This window comes from Bidens hawaiensis, unplaced genomic scaffold, assembly GCF_021521415.1.
Source record: "Bidens hawaiensis isolate Kalapana, Puna unplaced genomic scaffold, B.hawaiensis_p1.1 tig00025178_1, whole genome shotgun sequence".
Classification (NCBI taxonomy): Eukaryota; Viridiplantae; Streptophyta; class Magnoliopsida; order Asterales; family Asteraceae; genus Bidens; species Bidens hawaiensis.
This window is the reverse complement of record NW_027494003.1, coordinates 260,946-281,878: the sequence shown is the minus strand read 5'-3', so window position 1 is coordinate 281,878 and position 20,933 is coordinate 260,946. Positions and strand designations below refer to the sequence as shown.

General features: G+C 34.0%; 1 protein-coding gene across 6 annotated transcripts; it reads left to right on the top strand.

Moving 5' to 3' along the window:
- The first annotated feature begins 573 nt into the window (after positions 1–573).
- Positions 574–13,595, top strand: LOC143570974 (uncharacterized). Of its 6 annotated transcripts, XM_077056492.1 has the most exons (6): positions 574–760; positions 4,086–5,472; positions 6,007–6,173; positions 6,752–7,404; positions 7,970–8,043; positions 12,974–13,595. In XM_077056492.1, exons 1-5 carry the CDS (start codon positions 670–672, stop codon positions 7,997–7,999), a joined length of 2,328 nt encoding a protein of 775 aa, XP_076912607.1. In that variant the 5' UTR covers positions 574–669; the 3' UTR covers positions 8,000–8,043; positions 12,974–13,595. The 6 variants fall into 6 exon arrangements, with proteins under 6 accessions (XP_076912607.1, XP_076912611.1, XP_076912609.1 ...); XM_077056496.1 differs by lacking the exon at positions 12,974–13,595 and having other exon boundaries at positions 4,086–5,243; positions 5,445–5,472; positions 6,752–8,400; XM_077056494.1 differs by lacking the exon at positions 12,974–13,595 and having other exon boundaries at positions 6,752–7,093; positions 7,154–8,400.
- The last annotated feature ends 7,338 nt before the right edge of the window (positions 13,596–20,933 follow it).

The following is a 20,933-nucleotide window of genomic DNA, read 5'->3' as shown; positions in this document are numbered from 1 at the left end:
GTGAATATTCTTGGCCTACAATGCAATGCATTGTCGTTTCTCTTGCTCTTGCGATTGTCTACAACATACTTTTCAACTTAATATCTCTCTCCGTCTTATTATTGGACGCTATTATTTCTTACAACAAGATCATTCTTGCTCAAACTACTTAGAGCTTTCACTTTTATTAGGGTGTGATAACTTTTCTCGTTCATCACACCATGTAACATACAATATTCATTTTCTTATATGTTCGGTTTATCATTCACAAACCTACGAAACCTTAAATGCGCACAAGATTATATTTTGATTTCCATTCATTATTCCGGCTTTTCCAATCGAGTAAATTCCATTATTCCAACCTAAGAACCCCTAAACGGATTTACTAATAACTAAGTGAAACCACAATGCTAAAAATATCAAACTGGTAATACTTATGTTTACGTTAAGTTAGAAAAGAGTTCAATAAAAATATTTTATTAATCTGTCATACACATATTAATATCTTATTGGCATATTTATAAGGTTTGCAAATTATTTAATGAAAAATAATATAAATATAAATAGTAATAATAATAATAATAATATACATCCAATTCGTAACGCTCAAAACCCTCAGACACAACACACACACACACCGCACGACGGCGCTGCTGCCTACAGTTCAGTTACATTACACACACCACCAAGATGACGTCATCCTCCGATGACATCCACGACTCTCACGATGCAGTAGAAAGCTTATCGCCGTCAATCGGAAACCGAAACGATGAACAAAAAAGTGAGCATTTCTGTTATTATTATTATTATTATTATTATTATTAATTAATTAATTAATTATCGATCTGTCAATAATGCCTGTTACTGTATGTGTGCAATTTATATGTAATTATGTTTATGTTATTCTAGGGTTTTATGATCTGTTAATTGATTATATGTCAATGCTCATTTGGATGTTTATAAATAATCGATTCGAGCTATGGTATTGCATGTTATTTGTGTATAAAGTATATGTGAACAATGCCTGTTACTGCGTGGATTATCGGTCAGTATCGCCGAAAATATCATATTTTACTAAGGGACCGATAACTGATATATCGGCGATATCGACTGCATGGTTTAGACTTTAGGTCTTAAATCTATGTACATGCTGATTTGTTATAATATTGCATTTGTGGTTATAAGTATATGTGAACAATGGCTGTTAGTGTGTGTGTAATCTTTGTGCAATTTTATGTAATTGTATTTTTTTTATCCCAATTATGGCATTTTAGGGTTTTAGGAGCTGTTAATTTATTATTCATGGATGCTCATTCAGGCTTTTAGTCTGTGTGCATGCTCATTTGTTTCTGAAATAGTGCATTTGTGGGTTATAAACTATCGATCCGAGCTATTGTATTACATGCTATTTGTATATAAGTATATGTGAACAAATGCCTGTTCTTTGTGTGGGGTTTTTATGTAATTGTGGATTTGTAATCCCAATTATGGTATTTTAGGGGTTCATGTGTGGTTATAACTTGTAAGTTTCTCAAAGAACCATCTGTTTCAACAAGATACCTACAACTTGTCTTGGAAAGCAAATGGTTGTTTAAAGGCGTTAACGTTCTCTCAAAAAAGAAAATTTTGTTGATCTAGTAATTAATACATGTCATATTTTACATGAACTAGATTTGACATCAAGAAAATCAAGTGTAGATCTTTTGTTTTTGGATATTTGCAGCGATCATATGTTTTAAAGATATTTCTGTTTTGTTTATGTTGATTTGAGCTTATGTTGTGTTTAAACTGTTTTAAGTTTGGTATATAGACTTGTTGAATGTTGGAATGCACTACTGATTTTAGCTATAGGTATATTTATACATATCCTCACTAGAGCACGAAGAAAAGGGTTTTATTAATTTTTCTCGTGGTGAGGTTTCGAGAACCCGCACGACTAGGAATGAAGCCGCGAGGCTCTATAGGTAGATTTCTCGTGGATCTTTTTTAATAATCAATGGTCATAATATTTGTCATGTATTTAAGAGAACAATCGGAGTGAAGAAGCATGTAATGAAAAGATGTTAGTTTATTTGGTTGGTTTGTTAGGGAAAGGCTAAAGCTTATGCCTTTCCTTATCAAACCAATCAAATATACTAACAAGTCTTTTCATTTCATACTTCACTCTGGTTGTTCTCTACAAGACATGCTAAAGATTACGAGTATTGACCAACAAAAAGGATCGTTGAGAAATCTACATATTAGGGTTACATAGCTTCTATTTTTTGGCTATGCAGGTTCTTGAAAAATTCACCACGAGAACAATTAATTAAAATCTTTTATCCGCACTCTATTGGAAATTTATATTAAAACACATTTAGTTAAATAATAAATGATCTTAAACTTTATTATAACTAATGTACGTATACTAAGTTTGCCCAACTAATAAAATATCTATAGTCTAATAATAAATGATCTTAAAAATCTTTTATCCAGTCTCGACCATTTTTATAAATCCTTCAATTTTTTTTTATCACAGATCAAAATTAATGTTAGTATCCTTTAATGGAAGTTTTAGGACATACTTTTAAGAATATTTGTTTGGAGAAAAGACTTGTTTAAATATTAATAGTTCTAGGATTGATATCAGTTTAGCAAGCTGTGAGTTTAAGTTTATTGTTCATCTTTTGTACTGTATATGCTTGTCAATGTATTTGATCATTGTTGGATATGTCATATGCGTACCTTTGCTTTGTATGCTTATAGATTGCAGGATGACTAAGAACCAAAAAAAAGTTTAAAAGAGTGAGAGTTGACAACCGGGTTGGTGGTTGCGTGTTGCAGTATTATGGTATAAAGTATAAAAAATCTAAAAGTATAAAAAAGTATATGGAAACGACTTATTTTTTGAGTTTTCTGTTTATTTTAATAATATGGTATAAAGTTAAACTTATTGTTTCGTTGAGCTTGTTTGGTTGTACATTAAGCTCTATAATATTCATTATTATTGATCTGATCGGCTGCTATGATCCACTTAAATAATTCGTTAAGTTTTGTATATTAAATGGCTTCTATGATCCACTTGAATAAACCGTTTGAGCGTCATTACTCTGTCCAAACAGCTGTTGATTCTTGATGCACATCAAAAACATTATACCAGAAATCTTCCTCTCTCTAACTCATACAAAAACAAATAAGAAAATAAGAGAGACACAGGATTTACTGGTTCGGTCTGAACTGACCTACGTCCACGGTTCACACTACACGCCAATATTGTTTCTGAGGCGGTGAGAATTGCAATTACGTAGGGCTGTATTTATAGGTGGAAGAATTAGGGAAGCCCTAATACCAAAACCTGGGGCCAAAGAAAACCATCTAAATTGGGTCTAGTGGAATTTTGTTAGGTTGCTAAAAAACCAAATAACAACCCTATGGCAGTGATGGAGGATGTCAATATTGGATCATTTTTTTCAAGTGATAAATATTTCTTCATGATTGTTGTTTCTAGTGACAAGATTACTTATTTTTGGGATCTAGGCATTTCATTCTTTCAGCATGTTTGTTCAGTTTTTGTAATTGATGCATCATATACTTGTAGTTCTTTATGGTCAGAAGGCAATTTTAAGATGTCCCAGTTATCTATTATATGCTTAATAGGGTGATGATACAATGTTTAGCAGACACCAAAAATGCATTCAGGGAACTCTAGCTGCACATGCTAGAACATTTTATGCCAAAATATTTAAAGCCTGTTTCACGTAAGCCGAGTCATCATACTCTTGCTTTGGTGGTTCGAGCAATAGCATAATTTGCAAAATCTTTAGGTACAATCTTAAATAGTCTAACAGAGACGGGCCTGTCAAGACCTTTGGTTGCAAATACTAGCAAATTGAGGAAACATGACTGATACTTGTGAAATAGTTAATTTCTCTCTTTTCTTATTGTTTAGCCCTTGTATTCTGCTCAACCAATATTTTCTGTTATTTCTTGCAACCTGCTTCTGATTTGAGAGAGATTCTTTGCACATGTTCGTGTTTACTGATCATTATCACATCTTGATAAAAGTAGCATTTAGTGCAATAAGTTATAAGCGGAAAATTAATATGATCAATCTGCGGTCCTTGCAGGGGAAATTATAATCATATCTGATGATGAGGAATCTTTTGAATATGATGGTAGAATCATGACTGTTGAGACCACCAACTTTATAACCAAATGCAGTAAACAAGTTCCACATTTTGAAGAACAAACTACACAGAAGAACACAACCAGGTGGATTCGCAGGTCAATGGAAGATTCTAGACACGATCTATCTATTATGAAATCTAATGATGAGAAAGCTTCTCAACGTGATTGTGGAATCATGACTGCTGAGGTCACTAATCCTATAACTGATGGCCGTAAACAAATGACTGCATCTGACCAAGGTTCACATTTTGAGGAACAAACTACACAGAAGAACACAACCAGGTGGATTCGCAGGTTAATGGAAGACAGTAGACACTATCTATCTATTATGAAATCTAATGATGAGAAATCTTCTCAATGTGATGGTGGAATCATGACTGCTGAGACCAATCCAATAACCGACGTCTGTAAACAAGCGACTGCGTCTGACGAAGTTCCACATTTTGAGGAACAAACTACACAGAAGAACACAACCAGGTGGATTCGCAGGTTAATGGAAGACAGTAGACACGATCTATCTATTATGAAATCTAATGATGAGAAATCTTCTCAATGTGATGGTGGAATCATGACTGCTGAGACCACTAATCCAATAACCGACGTCTGTAAACAAGCGACTGCAACTGACGAAGTTCCACATTTTGAGGAACAAACTACACGGATGATCACAAAGGATGTCAGTGACGCACGACAAAAGGAATCCATGTGCACTCACGTTTCAATGAAAGCTTCCAGACATGATCAATCAGAGAAATCTTCTCAATGTGTTGGTGGAATCGTGATTTCTGAGACCGCCAATTTTGTAAACGAATGTGGTAAACAAGTGACTGCGTCTGACGAAGTTCCACATTTTGAGGAACAAACTACACGGATGATCACAAAGGATGTCAGTGATGCACGACAAAAGGAATCCATGTGCACTCACGTGTCAATGAAAGCTTCCAGACATGATCAATCAGAGAAATCTTCTCAATGTGTTGGTGGAATCATGATTTCTGAGACCACCAATTTTGTAAACGAATGCGGTAAACAAGTGACTGCGCCTGACGAAGTTCCACATTTTGAGGAACAAACTACACGGATGAACACAAAGGATGTCAGTGATGCACGACAAAAGGAATCCATGTGCACTCACGTTTCAATGAAAGCTTCCAGACATGATCAATCAGAGAAATCTTCTCAATGTGTTGGTGGAATCATGATTTCTGAGACCACCAATTTTGTAAACGAATGTGGTAAACAAGTGACTGCGTCTGACAAAATTCAATACTTTGAGGAACAAATGAACACAAAGGATGCCGATGTTGCACAACAAAAGGAATCCAGGTGCGCTTACTTTTCTGTACTTGAAAATACTTTATTCAGTTTTAAAATGCGCGCTTCAGGAGCGCATAGTGTGCGATGCACTGATGAGTGGATCGCATTTCTGATCGCATCGATTCCATGATGCGAGGTTGATGTGCTATGCGCACAACGCGGTCTAATGCACACACTTCTGACTCAAAGTGAGTTCTTGGTTACGTGTACGGTGTACCTTATGCGTTGACTACTTGTATGCATAAGTTAGAAGTCTTATTTTGGCTATACATAGAATTTCTTTGGTGGTATTTTTTTTTTAATTTGTCTATTTTAATCTCTTAATTTTTAGTATTTAAAGTTAACATGTTAAATAGTATCTATAATAGTTTTTTAGTATTTTTTTAATAAGAAACGCCTCGCATACGTGATGCGCACACATCACGCATTGGTTTTTTGGATCAAAACACATCGCGCATGATAAAACCGGGGTCAATGGATGTGTTGACTTTTAGTTGGTTTAGTTTGTCTAGAAGCATGTACTGACATCTTTTTGATTTCTAGATTGGATGATGATGTTACCCTGATAGGACCTAGCAGTTTGTCACATGCAATGGAGGTAATCAAAGGCAATAAACGCATCGGTTTTATGGGATCTTCTTGTAGGTTTCGTCATACAAATACTACAAATATTGGTGACATACAAAACAAGACTCAGAAAAGTGATGAAGGTAACTAATTTTTAAGCTTGCAAACGAACTGGCCGGAAAAGCTTGTAGGTTCGTCATAAACAAAGCTTGTTTATGTTCATTTATTTAATAAACTATTAGACAAGTTAATGACCTAGCTAATTAATGTGACATACAAAACATGTCTCATTAATTTATTTATGTTCGTGAATGTCTGTTCACGTTTCTTCATATATGTTCATTCACGTACATTTATGTATGTTTTTTTTACGTTTGTTTATGTATTCATTTGAATTATTTTATTTCATTACATTTTAGTCTAGTTTTATCAAATTTTTAGGCCCAGCATATGGATGCTCATGTTTACTTTTAATTGGTGTTCGTTCGGTTATATTTGTTCATCTATGTTCAATTATGTTTGTTCGTTTGCGTTATTCGCGAATAGTTTGTTTATACTATTAATAAATGAACATAAACGAACACGCGCACACTTATTTTCTTAACAAAGCAACATGAACAAGAAAACTCTTCACGTTTAATTGTTCGTGTTCGTCGGTTGGTTTACAAGCCAACAAAGGACGTTTTTAGCTTATTAATTTCATGTTATTGTGCCATATCAGGTGTAAGCGAAGGCACAAAATCTATCGTCACTTATTCTTCTGAAATTAAGCCCATATCACATAAAGAGACTCCCGTAACCAATTACTCATTTAATTATGCGGATAATAGCCCGTTCATGAGGTTTCCACACAATCAGGTTTCTTATGCAAGAAAAGTGGAAGAATTTGTTCTGCGCAGTCGTGCTTCCAGTTTTGAATGGGAGCCAACGAAGGCATTCAGGTCAAATTTTCTTATTTCTCAAGGGGTATTTGTTCCAGATATCCGGTTTGATCCAAATCATAATAGAATCGAGTCGTTACCAAAAATCGGTGAACGTCAAAACGTTGACGGGGCCACACAAGGTAATATTCATAAATTAACACAAGAAGTTAGTATTCATAAACCAGAATTTGTTACAGTAGGTGATACAAACAAAGGATCTAAACCACAGAGAGACAGTAAACCACTTCAATGTTTCCAAGCTGCTTTGGTTGAATCCGTGAAAGGATTTTTGAAGTCAGCATGGCGTGATGGTAAGTTGAGCAGAGATGCTCATAAGCAGATAGTAAAAAAGACCGTTGAAAAGGTTATTGCCACTCTACCATCAAATGAAATTCCAGAGATCAAAGAGTATCTTACCACATCCGAGACAAAACTGATGAAACTTGTAGAGGTGCGTTTTCTCACTATATGCTTGTGTAATTATTATATTATATTGACAATTAGGCACTTTTGCTTAGGCTTGTAAACGAACCGAAAGTTCAGTGAATCGTTCAACGGGAAGTTTGTTTAATTAATAAATTAAGAAGTTCGTTTATGTTTGTTTATTTAATAAATAAAGGAACATGAACAACATATTTGGTTTGTTAGTTAAATGAACGAACATGCACATATGTCTCGTTTGTTCATTTGTGTTTGTGAACGTTCGTTTACGTTTGTTTGTGTGCATATTCATTTAAATCGTTTTGGTCTATTATCATTCCATCTGATTTTATAAAATAATATATCACCATCACATTTTAGTCTAGAATATTAATTTTTCATTGCCAACAGATTGATGTTAACGTTTACTTCTATTTAATGTTTGCCCAATTGTGTTGTTCATGTTTTTAACGAAAAAACATGAACAAGAAAACTCTGTTCATTCTATTGTTCATATATGATTGTATGTCTGGTTAACATGAATACGTACTGTTTGTGTTCGTTTGGTTTGTTTACTGGCCTACTTTTGGTTGCAGGGATATACTGCAAATTATGGGAAGATATGACGTATTTTCTTGTAAAGGGACAACAATCATCCTTGTCAAAAGCTGTGAGTTTCTATAGACATTCTCTCTCGTTGGATCTTTGTAGAAAATGATGTTTTGTAGCTTTCAAATGTGGCTTAAATAGTATATATGACCTGTTTTGGAAGTTTCTTGGTTTATTTTATTGAGTTTTCTTTATGTGATATTGCTTTTGCTAATTAGAGCATTCACAGTTGAATCTTCATCTTTAAAATTTGGGATATTATGAATAGTGAGTATCTAAGAAGGAGAACAAATAATAAGATAAGTGTCTGTGAGTGAGATAAAGATAGAGAGAAATGCGGTAGGTTAAACAAAATTTTAATATAAATTTAGAGCAAGATGATATGTAGTTAAATTATAGAGTTATAGGTGCAGATTCTACAGTGAATGCTCCTACAACCAATGTATGCTGGTTTGTTTAATGGTTTCTTTTAAATGGATATGGAAGTTGGATCTTGGACACACTCACACAAGTTCATAAGTTTGTTAGAAGTTGAGATAGATAACAAGGGTGCTAGAATGCTAGTTTGTATGAATGATGACACATAGGGAGATTAGATACGCATAATCGTTTCTTACAAAAAGTCAGTTATGTTGGAGCCGTGACTGTTTTCTAATTGATTACGAAGTGGGTGGTAGGAGGTTAGTACTTTCATGAACCTGATCATAATTTTGAGAGTTTCCATATAAGTATTTGCTAAGTTGAGAACAAGGGAACTTAAGAATGATGGTTTTAATGGCGCCACTTAGACTTCATTCTTGTTCTCATGAGGTCATCCTTACTTTCATGAACTTGATCAAAAATTTGAAAGGATCTTTAATACTCCGTCTTCATTCTTCTTTCAATCTTTATCTTCTTAAATACCCCTATTCTAACTCATGATGCACAGTTATCAATTGCATCGATCTTGCAATCTCTTGTCATTTCATAAAAAAATGATCATAGAGTTGGTTCATACAACACGAAGTCAGTCTTCACTATAGCTGTACCGGCCAAGAACAGCAAAAGAATTAAGTAGGCAGTTATCTAAAACCTCCTCATAGTCGCTGGGGTAGAGCGGTCGTGAGTAATAAATTAAGGATCGGCGATTAGCCTTTATCTTAGAATTTAGAAAGAAATAAAACATATGGTCATCCTTGTTTAATAATTGTCTAAATTTTCACTTAGATGCTGCAACAGTTTATGTTTCAACATGGAATGTTCCACCTAATTTGTTCTTGGTGTGACCTTATGTAGTAATATTGTCTGGTCACGTACTGTTGTCATGTTGCATAATTTAACTATCTGAAATTGTGATAATAAGTTGGAGTCAATGGGGTAACTAACCGTGGTTACGTGGATATTGAACTGTTACATGTTAATTTCTAGTGACAAGCAAATGATTCGATTACTTAGATAAAAGTCCCAATTCGAGAAGGGTTAGTCTCCATATTACAATAGAACACGATATAATTTAGATAACTTAGGCAATGGAAAACAAACAAGGGTCTAATTCATCAGTAATCTTCTCCACTAATTATGCTTTGGACTTTGAAACGATTAAAAATAGAAAAAACACTTTAAGAAAAAAATCATTTTAAAATAAAAAATAAATCCAAAAAGTATAAAAACCGAAAGACATATATATCAAAACTAAACTCTTGCTAGCTGTAATGTATGCATTACTAGTAAAAGACAGTCTTTATAGTTTATACATCCATTCACTCAGTTGCAATTTTTTTTTGCTTCTTGTGTCTTAGCTTTTCATGCATTTTCGGTTGCCTTAGCATTAGTTTTGCGTTAGCGAGGTCTCATATAAATATTTTTAGGGGAGCGTACGAGTACTTTCAAGGGGGTTCATGCTACATTCTTTATGTCTGATCTTTCTACGTTCTTTATATCTATGGCTTAATACTACTGTTTTAGTACCTTAAGTTTTTGTGTGCCACACGCCCATGTTTTTTGTTATTGATATCATACTTTACATGTCAAAACGAGGTTTGAGAGTTTGGGGTGGAAACAACCTCTTTATAGTAAGATAGAAGAAAAGTTTGCCCGTAGTTATCAAATGCGCTAGGTGCACTCAAGGCGCATAGGCCTCGCCTGGAGCCTAGGCGCAAGGCGTAAAAAAAGCGAGGGTTTGAGAAAAAAAGCACGTTTAAATAAAAAAATAAAAATATATTACGTATAAGAAGTTTAATACTATTTTTCAAATATAATAAACAAAAGCTATTATATAACATTTAACATCCACCTAATTGGTACCAAAAGAACTAGAATAGTTTAGATTCAAATGTAATTCCAAAACTTGAATAACAAATTTTTCAATGTAAATCTTTTGACCTCTCCTAGATCTAAGTTTTAATCGCACTCCTTGCGTTTCCTTTGCTCAGTTTTTATCTTCTCATGTTCCCGTCACCTTTTTGGTTCCACACAGCCCCAATCTTTGGCTTTAATAATTCGCTCGTATAGCGAAGTATCAGATGTCACCCTTTTGCGATTCTCTTCTACAATCGCATAACATGGTATCACAACCCCAATTCCAGGCCTTGGTGTTTGTTGGAATCGGTTTAATTCTTCAAGCACATTTTTTAATTTTATGACTATAGGATTAGTATAATTGCAATTTAAGATTGATCTTTTTCCCCCTTTCTGCCTAAACAAACTCGACAATATTGAAGCGCTCTCCTCGGAACTAGAAGCTCATTTATTGGGCCTCGCAGGGAATAGGGGCCTAGGCGCAAGAAACGAGAGCCCTTAAATAACTATGGGCTTGCCCATCCCACACTCTCTTGAGACCCTACTAATTTGCTATGAGTAAGATTCTACTTATGATTTTTAGGAAAAGGCCAAATGTCAATCTTAGTGTTTTATAAGCCACATTAAGTGGGTTGTAGTTCAGTTCAAGCTGTGCTTTTGTTGAAGCTCAAATTAAAAATTAATAGAAACTTTAATAGGTTTCTCCATATGAAGGGGGCACTTTTCCTCTAGCCTCAATCAAGTGTAACTTCAATTTGGATCTGATTCAATATATCACTTTCTATGTTAAAAAAGATGGAAAATTGTGCAAGTTAAGTGTTAAAAATGTTATTCTCTGATACCACTTGTCACGGGTTCAAATTTTCTGACTCCGTGTGGAGCCCGAAGGCCATCCAATTCATCTCGCTTATGAAATCACGTATTTATAGCTTAATTTTGGTAGGGGATGCTAAAAACCTACGAGATATATACAAAATTTTATATAAACAATTTGCGCCTCGTGTACAAAATTTGTTGTGCTTTTGCGCTTACTCTTTCTCTTTGGTGCGCCTCTCATCACATAGCATTTAAGATAATAAATCACATAACGATACATAAGCTAATCACGCATGGCACATTCATGATATCATCATACACTCGGTTCACGTCTATACCCATAAGGGTAAACGGGTCAAGTCACAGATTCGAGTTCCCGCCTAAATTACTTGATATAACAGAATTTGATGGAGGGAAAGTAGTGGAGTAGTTTTGTTTAGTTTCTAGTTAAAATTCCGTAGTAGGATTAGTATTAATATATTTGTTTTTCTTTGTAATCGGCGTTAAGTTGTTCGTTAATCAAATTCGTTCTTATTTCGGAAAGTTGGCCTATCTCGAATCCGGAAATTACCTTAATTTAAGCCTACTCGATTTTCTGGATCCTAACACACTGCAAATAAATCGCAAAGTTTTTATCTATAAAAAGTAAACATAGGACCATCAATTATAAAATTTAACATCCCAAAACCTAACAATGAGGGAAAAATCTAAAATGTTACACATTATTGTGCTTCCATAGTAATTAATACCCAATTAAATATTATCTCATTACAATACTGTTGTCATATAAGATTGTGTGAGGCATATAACATATTTTTTTCTAATTCTGTTGATACATTAATAAGTTTGTTTAGCTTCCGAATATTATTGCTACAATAATTTCTTCCCTAACACTGTTGACACTTTTAGTAGTTTTCTATTGATATTGATACACTAGATCTGCCAGCTGTATATTTAACTAATGAATTTGAACACTGCCTAAACTTAGATTAAAAGTGACTTGGACTCCAACAGGACTAAATTTATGTAAACCATATGTCATTAACCAAAATATAGTAGTTACTAAGGGTTTCGGGAGGCTATATTTTTAGTACCTAATCCAAGTTATTATAGTTTTATAGAATAGTTTTTATAAGAACTTAGTTTTCTTTTGCTCAGAAACTTGTCTAGGCAGAAGGTGCGCGTGCTCATGTATTCTTTGGCTTGAAAATTGTTCAAAGTTGTCATTGATAGGGTTTGTAGGAGGCTGATATGTAACAACTTGTGAAGAAATTTTGTGAGGTTATCTTGATAAAAAGATTGATATAATGATATGTAAACATATGAGAGAGATATAACTTCTGGTTGTAAATAAAACTTAAAATTCTTGTATATAAAGCAACACCTCGTGTACGTGTTGCGCGTGATTTTCTAAAATTTAACAGCCTGGCCATTCAATTCAGGGACCAATGATGTTATAAATCTGCAAACTATTGGCCTAAAGGTGTAATTTTTCAAAGTTGGGGACCAAAACCAAAATCCCTGCATACCATAAGGACCATCTTTGAAACTAATCTATCTTTATATTAGCAACCAACATCTTTTCTTCACCGAGAACTCGTTTAGAGAATAATGCTGTTTAATCTATATAATTTGAATGCTAATTATGTTTTGACTCTTTTTATGTGATACATGTAGCAATAGATTTGCTTTTGTTTTTGTTTTTCTGCTATTTTGGTAGTCTTCAAGTTTTGAAATAAATTTGGAAAAAACTTAAATATTAGGAGAAAATGAGATGTAAATTTACATAAATTTTACATAAATAATCTGCCTTTATGGTGCTTTAAATTCCAATTCTTGTTAGTGGAAGGTAATTCAATACTTCAATTAATTATTCTAATTTGGTCAAATTATTGCAGATTTGCAAATCATAGCACAAGGACACATGTTGCACCAGTTCCTGCATTGACTATTGTACTGCGTGCTTCGTTTATGGCGTTTACGGTTTATGACTTCTACTGAGCCCTAATTTTTATTTATTTTTTTTAAATTTTTTACGGGGTATGTTGCACAGGTTAGCTAGTTGGGGATTGCTTGACATATTGAAGCTCATAGTTGATGCCAGATGCTGGAATTTGGTTGGGCTTGTTTTGATGATATGGTGGCAGAACTTGACTGGGCCTGGGCTTGGGCTAGGGCTACTATTCTCAAATGCAAACAATTCCCAAAACGGAGAGTTGTATACTTGTATCTGCTTCTTTTGATCATCAAAAAGGTATGTGAGTAACCTACAATATATCTAAGATTATGTCAGTGATGCCGTTGGATGGGTCAAACAGGTACAAAGTGGCTCAAAAGGGTTAATTCCTACAACCTCCTAAATTGGTTTATTTAATAAATCACATTATTATGGATATAATATACCATGATATGATATTTGTAATCGTATTCAACCTCTGATGCACCGAAACGCCGGCTAGGGTTGAGTCTCCGTCCCGGGGACGGTCTGGGGACGGAAACGCCGCCGAAATGTGGCTGAAACGTTTCTCGGATGATTCTGATAAATGGGGATGGGCCGCAAACGTCTCCAGGCCTTTGGGTACGGATCATAGCAGTCTCTGAGACGGTTCCCCCTGTTTTTTCACTTAGAGTAGCTGAGAAGAGAAGCGTGAAGCTGAAATTGCTACAAGCGGCGCTGCAACAGTTTCTACGTGGAGAAGAAATGAGAAATGTGATACATACCTATTGAACCTTTTATATAAATAATATAAGCCCAATTTCCATTTAAATCTCCAACAGTTTCTCTATTTTTAAATGAAATGATAAAAGGACAATAACAAAAAAAGAAAAAAATAATAATAATAGCAATAATAAAGTAACCAGCGACACTTTTGTTTTTGTAAGTAAATTTATCATTTATTTTCCTTTCTTTATTAAGTTTTTTATAAAAACTCTCATTTGTTTATTTTGTTTGTTTTTTTTGACCTATTTGTTTTTCCTCTTATTTAGCTTATTGTTTATTGAACTTTCAAATACGTTTTTCTGTTCATATATATAAAATTGAAGAGCATTTTTAGTTATCTTTGAATAACATTCGTTCATCGGTGCATCAGAGGTTGGACTTTGTTTAATATATTTGCATTTTTTTTTATATTTTTTTACCGTATCGTTGCCGTACCCGTATCTTGGATTTTTGATTTTTACGGTTCCTGTGCTACCTAATATTCAACACTGATTATTCGCAGACACCAGGTAAATAAGGTCAGGCAAAAGTAATTAAGTTTTGGGTTGTCATTTCTAACTTGTATAATTTTTGGGTTGACCAGTTGACCCACCAAATCCTGTTAACCTTGTTATTTACAATCTTCTAATCTGTTTGTAACGTTTACAACTCAATTACAACCCGTTGATCTGCTTGACTCGTTTAGATAAATGGGTTAAACGGGTCGTGTTTGGGTTACATGATTTTAAGTGTCGGAGTTAGGGTTTTTGTGTTTGACACGAATTAGTATATGGGTTGTGTATGACACATCTTTGAGGACATGATCCAGGATAGGAGTTCGTGAAGGTGTAGATTAAGGTTAAGGACCTTTAGGAAAGCGAACACTTTAGCTAGACTCTTCTTGTTGTCGTCTTCTAGTAAGTCTGTCTATATGTTGTATTATGATGTTGTCTCTAGTACTTACTATTGTCTTCCGGTAATCAGCCTATATGTTGTTTTACGATGCTGTATCTAGTACTTATTTTTACTTTCATGACCTTTTCTTTTAGTGGTATCTTTCTAATTCTGCAGTTTTGAAACCATCAGTAGCACTATATATATTTTGTATGATGCTTTTAATGCATGTCTTTTATAGAGCGTGGGTCTCACTGGAAGTAAACTCTCTATCCGTTGGGATACAGGTATGGTCTGCCTACTTCTCACCCTTCCTAGACCCTACCGATATGTTTGCTATGGGCGGGATTTTTACTGGCAATGGTTGTTGGCGTGTTCAGGTTCAACGATTCAAAGTGCCAACCCGGATACGATTTAAACGTGTAAGTACATACTACATGGTCCAAAAAAAATATAAACTTGTACGGATTACTCCTTTTTGACCAATAATTTTTAAGTTATGGAACCGTGCGTTTGCTAGAAACCAGTGGATTTATCATTTTACCCTTATTATAAGCATTGATGTGCGACAAAAACATAGATTTTAAAAAGGGGATAGTAAACATAGATTCTACCCCTATTATGAATTCGATTCAAGTTGCATAACTCAATCGCTTCTTTGCTAATAAGTGAAGTGACCGTTTTACCCTTTTTCTTCAAGAGATATACTATAAACAGTTTTACCCTTTACGGTTGCCCTCTTCAACAAGCCGTTTTCCTACTTGTTCCTGGATAAAGTAACCATAAGTCTGTAACTCGAAGGTAAGGGTATGGTATAAACAGATCGAATATAGATTAGGTATGATCTATTCACCAAGCAACGGTGTACACGGGTCAGTCTGGGTTGGTTTTGTGCTCAAACCGGACCAAAACCCAAAAAAATTGATTTTCAAAATTTTGAAAACTGTCCAGTTTTTGGTTTGGGTTCGCTTTCCTCTTACCAGTAATTTGGGTTAAAAGATTTTATGTTGAAAAAATGGCTCAAAGTAACAATATTGGGGCTAAGTTTTTGGGCACACATATATATTTTTGTTAATAACTAATTGATTATTACATATTTGGGATTCTGGGTATAGAATATTTTTGGCTACACCATTTATTAATTTCTGGTAAATTATTTAACATTCTAAAACAAAATATATAATCCGTAAATTAAAAACAAACATTTAAATTAGTGGGCCGGTTCAGCCTTTTTTGGAGATGAGTACATGAAAACTAGAACTGAACCGGAAATTCAGTTTTCTAGAAAATATAAAACGCAACCGTCGGTTTTGGGGTGGATTAGAAGTTGGTTATGTCAGTTTCATGCACATTGTTTATGTTATGCAAACAAACTTACACTAGTATTAGGGGTGTTTATTAACTATTATACTAAACAAGTTATCAAGTTTAAGATTTATATATTTCAGTGAATGGCGGTCCTGATTAAGGTTTTTTTTTTCTTTTTTTGGAATGGGGGATGGCCTGTAAATGACACCCCATTAAACTTTTATTTATATTTTTTGTTTTGTAGTATGCGGTTTGTAAATGACACCCCATTAAACTTTTATTTATATTTTTTGTTTTGTAGTATGCGGTTACTCGGTTGTTTCAAGTTAATGTTATAATGAATCGCATTTTGTTGTGTAAATGATGTTACGTAGGAGTGCGTTTCTTTTATAACCAATAGTATGTTGAGAACTGCAAGAATCATTGCTTGCTATTTATTATATAATGTGACTAGAATAAATGTAGATTTCAATTTGTTTTAAGATTTGTGTTAATAGTCTTTTGTCCTACTGCATTATTTGGGCCACTTATTCTTCGCCATCACTAATTTGTTTATAATAATAATAATTGTGAAGTATTTACGACATTTGGTACATGGGTATTATCATGGTCCATGTCGGTTTTGGTAAATTTTGGGTCGAAGCCATCACCTATGGGTTCGAAAAACAACAAATAAATCGGCTGTCTTGATTAGTTTGTAGGACGCGCCAAACTGGTCTAGTATTATGATTAAAGGTGAAATCATTTTTTTAAATCATTAGTTTACTTTAGGTTTATAATCGTTAACTCGTTTTTCCAAACTGCTAATCATATATCGAATTGTATAAATTCCAAAAAACTTGAACAACGGATTTGCGATAGTTGGTTTTAACTGTTTTATAAACACCTGATGTATGAAGTTAAATATTTGCGTTTCAGTGACGATTTAAAACATTTATTCCATGTATAACATTTAGATATAAAACATGTATTTTCAACTATAAATATTTGTTGCTTGCTACTCCAAACTTTTAGACAAACTGTGATCTGTGATCAACCTCTATTTAGAATTTAACTAATGATATCTATATAATATTATAGTTATAAAAATAAACCTAGTGGCTTGACAAGCAACGAGACAGCTTGAATTCACATTTTAGCTTGTTAGACCATCTCCAATTTGGATTTAAGTTCTAAATAATCTGAAAAAAAAAAATTTTTTACAGGTAAAGTAAATGTTGGTGGGCCATAGTTGGGTTTTAATTAAAGAAACATACTATTTGTATGTGAATAATAGTTATAAAAATATAAATCAATTTTTTGTAGTCATAAAGCCCTACCATCAGGCGTTATACGTCATGTGGCGCCCAGTCAGAGTTATAGTCTTTTTAAAAAAAAAACAGGGTGTAGTCATAAAGCCCACCCCATGCGTTATGCGTCACGTGGCGCCCAATCACGTTTACACTTTTTTGCACCCACCATCGGATCCAATTATTCCGGCCACCATGAAACCCACCGGATCCAATTATTCCGAACACAATGAAACCCACCACCGTATTCAATCATTCCGGCCACCACGAAACCCACCGAATCCAATTATTCCGGCCACAATGAAAACCCACCACCGTATTCAACCATTCCGGCCACCATTAAACCCACCGGATCCATTATTCCGGCCACCATGAAAACCCGTATCCAATCATTCCGGACACCATGAAAACCACCGGATCCATTATTCTGGCCACCATGAAACCCACTTGATCCATTATTCCGGCCACCATGAAAACCCACCACCGGATTCAATCATTCCGGCCACCATGAAACCCACCATGAAAACGACCGGATCTTGACTGCATTTTATGCATAAGACAAAGAAGAATTTGTTTTTTTTTAAATTTGCGTGCCTTCACCCGCGTTATGTATAAAACGTCGGAAAAAAAAACCCAAAACGCCAGAGGGGGGGGGGTGCGGAAAAAAAACTAATAACACTGAGAAATAGTTGTTTTTACATGTTTTACGCCATAGTTGTTTTCCGCAGTTTGGTATTCTCTTTTTTACATGTTTTCTACATCTGATATACGTCTATTTATACATTTAGAATCCCTTGTAAAGTTGTGTTTCTTTAATGTTTTGAGTTCGTTTTAGTTCGAGTTTTGTTTATCTTTTATTAATTTAAGTTTTGAGTCAAGTATTTAATATGTGTCATGTTTTAACTCTTTTGGTGTCTTGCATGTTAAACTTAATTATTTCTATCATTTCATGCGAAACTTATGTTCGTTTTGTTCGTCAACGGTTACATGATTACTTCACTTAAGAGTTTTGATTTGTTTACATGTAGATGGTGTTTTGAAAGTCAAGGAAAAGAAGATCTAGAAGGTTCATGTCGTTGCTTGGAGTTCAAGGAAGTTAATTATCAAGATCTAGCAAGTTTAAGTAATAAATAACATGTAAAAATTAGTGGGCTACATCAGAAGGGCGCCACGCCGCGCTAAGGCAAGGGCCAAGGCGGTCGCGTGGCGCCTAGGGCTCCCTGGTCAGCACGTTTTGCAAGTTACAAGGCCCAGTTCGTTTAATATATAAGATAGAGAGACTTTTGGTAGCCGATTTTGAGAGGTTTTCCAAGGTTCTGAAGGTGATTTGAAGTGAGGAACCAAGGAGGATCGAGAGAGCTTTCATCCGGGTGTTCAAGGATCAATTGCAAAGGGTTTTATCGCTCTAACTTTCGTTCCTTGTTCATTATTTGTCATGTCTTTCTTACTTGTTTTTAAGACTTGTTTAGGATTGTTTTCAATAATGATTCTAGGCTAGACTTCATGTCTACCTAGGTTTGATGAACATGTTTGATGCTTGATTCTTGCTTTGGACATTTGATTTGATTATGGTTTCGTTATTTTAATAGTAAAAGACTTGATTTTTCTTTCATGATGCATATGCGTGTTTATTATCTTGATTGATTGTTAATTATAGCTTCACATAGATCTTTAATCTTTTGATTGTGTTATTTAGATTTAGGGTTTATGTTTAATCATTACTTGGTGTTTTGATTATTGTGATTAAATGGGCCCATTAGATCTTAGAAGCTAGTTGATAGTTGGTTAGGGTTTTGAATGTTCTGCTAAATTCCAATAGCTGTAAGGTGATGAGTTGTTCATGTGTCTTGGTCAATCGCATGCTAGGATAGATAGTGACAATATTCTTGCTTATTGTGTTGATCCTTGTTCATGATGTCATGTTAGGTTATCAAGTTATCTAGAGTTTTGTGTTTCGTAAGATTGCTTGCTTTAGATACTATTAATTAACCTTATTTGATAACCGTAAGGAAGTCAATATAACTGATTGCTTAATAATCTAATATTCATTCTTTGGGATTTCGTTTGATTCAGTCAATGGTCCTTAGGGTTTATTAGATGAATACGTTTAGAAATCAGTTTCCATAATCATGTTATTTGTCCATTGCTTGATGATTGTTAATTCATGAGATTCTTACCTAGGTAGATTCCTTCTCTGATTGGTTTCGATCTCGTGATTAATTGATTGTTTTCTCGTTCACCTTGTTTATTTAATTTCTTAGCTTAATCTTAGTTTAAAACCCCCCTTTAAACATTAATAATAAATAGTCGTGTCGTAAGTCGAGTTTAATTAGTTAATTAACGTAATTTATAGAGTCCTGCAGGTTCGATATTCCGGACTTACTTAGCTTTAGTACAATTGATCGGTTCATTTGTCGGTGTTTTGTGTAGTTGAGTCTTAAGTCTAGTTTTTATTACTTTTTTAGTTTAGTTAATATTTAATTGACTGTTTCTAGCACATCAACATGTTTGGTATCAAAGCTTAGTTTTGATAGTAAGCTGCTTGGTATCAGTAAGTAGCTTAGTATCAAAGCCTTGTGCTCAACTTTTTATAAATTAATGTTACCTTGTGCTCAGCAAAAAATTAAAAACTAAGCCTTGCACTACGTAAAAATGGAAAATAAAGATTTTCTAATAGAAGAAGATTCTGATGAATCATATCAACAAAATACTGAAGTTATAAACTTCAGTGAAAATGAAAAAGGTTTTCAATCAGATTACATGATTAATTCTAACCAATTAACAAAAATAAGTAAGCTTAAGTTTAAGCTTAATAATAGAAAGGTTTTATTCAACCTAATAGTTTACAAAGCTTGGTCTCAAAAGCTTTTTCAAGAAATAATAAAATACTTTACTGCTTTAATACTGAAGAATTTTCAGTAGATATAAATGATACATCGGAAAAGTATTTTTGCCACTCTTAACAAGAGGAGAAATAGCAAAAAGACTTTTAACTATTAAGCCCGAATTAAGAAAATCAATGAACATGGTGCATATAGCAGCAGTAAAAATCCTACTAAAAGCACAATTCAGAGATGAAATTCATTTCCCTATTAAAATGACTGTTGTTGATAATAGAATCATTAACAGACAAGATGCTCTCTTAAGGGCTGTACAAGGAAATTTAGCATATGGTAAATTTATGTTAACTGTATATCCTAAATTTGCTTTACATCGAGATTCAAAAGATTTCGATAAAACTCTTAGTTTCATACATCAGTGTGAAAGAACTGATCTTATGGAACCAGGAAATAAAGTATTTACGATGAATTATTTAATATTGTATGCTATAACCAACAGTACTCACTAGAGTATAAAGAAAAAGAGAGTATAGCAATAGAAGATATATTCTCAGATATAGGAACAGTTGAGGAAAGTAAATTTACTGAACCCTCGCAATTACAAGAAAATTGGGCAATTAATATAGCTCGAAATAAACAAATTCTAGAGTCTAAACTCAGACATAGCTTTTCTGGACATACTCTAAGAATTAGAGAACCAGCTTCAACTTCTACAGAAGTACAATTAATACGATCTATGTCAGAAAGAATAGATAAGTATGGAGAAATTCTTAAAGAGGTTATAGGAATATAATGTCTTTAACCCCAATCATTGAAGCAGCTAAAA

Coding starts and splice junctions, on each gene's coding strand:
- LOC143570974 (XM_077056491.1), top strand. CDS start 670: ATGACGTCATCCTCCGATGACATCCACGACTCTCACGATGCAGTAGAA. Junction 761..4,085: donor CCGAAACGATGAACAAAAAA/GTGAGCATTTCT, acceptor CGGTCCTTGCAG/GGGAAATTATAATCATATCT. Junction 5,473..6,006: donor GCACAACAAAAGGAATCCAG/GTGCGCTTACTT, acceptor TTTGATTTCTAG/ATTGGATGATGATGTTACCC.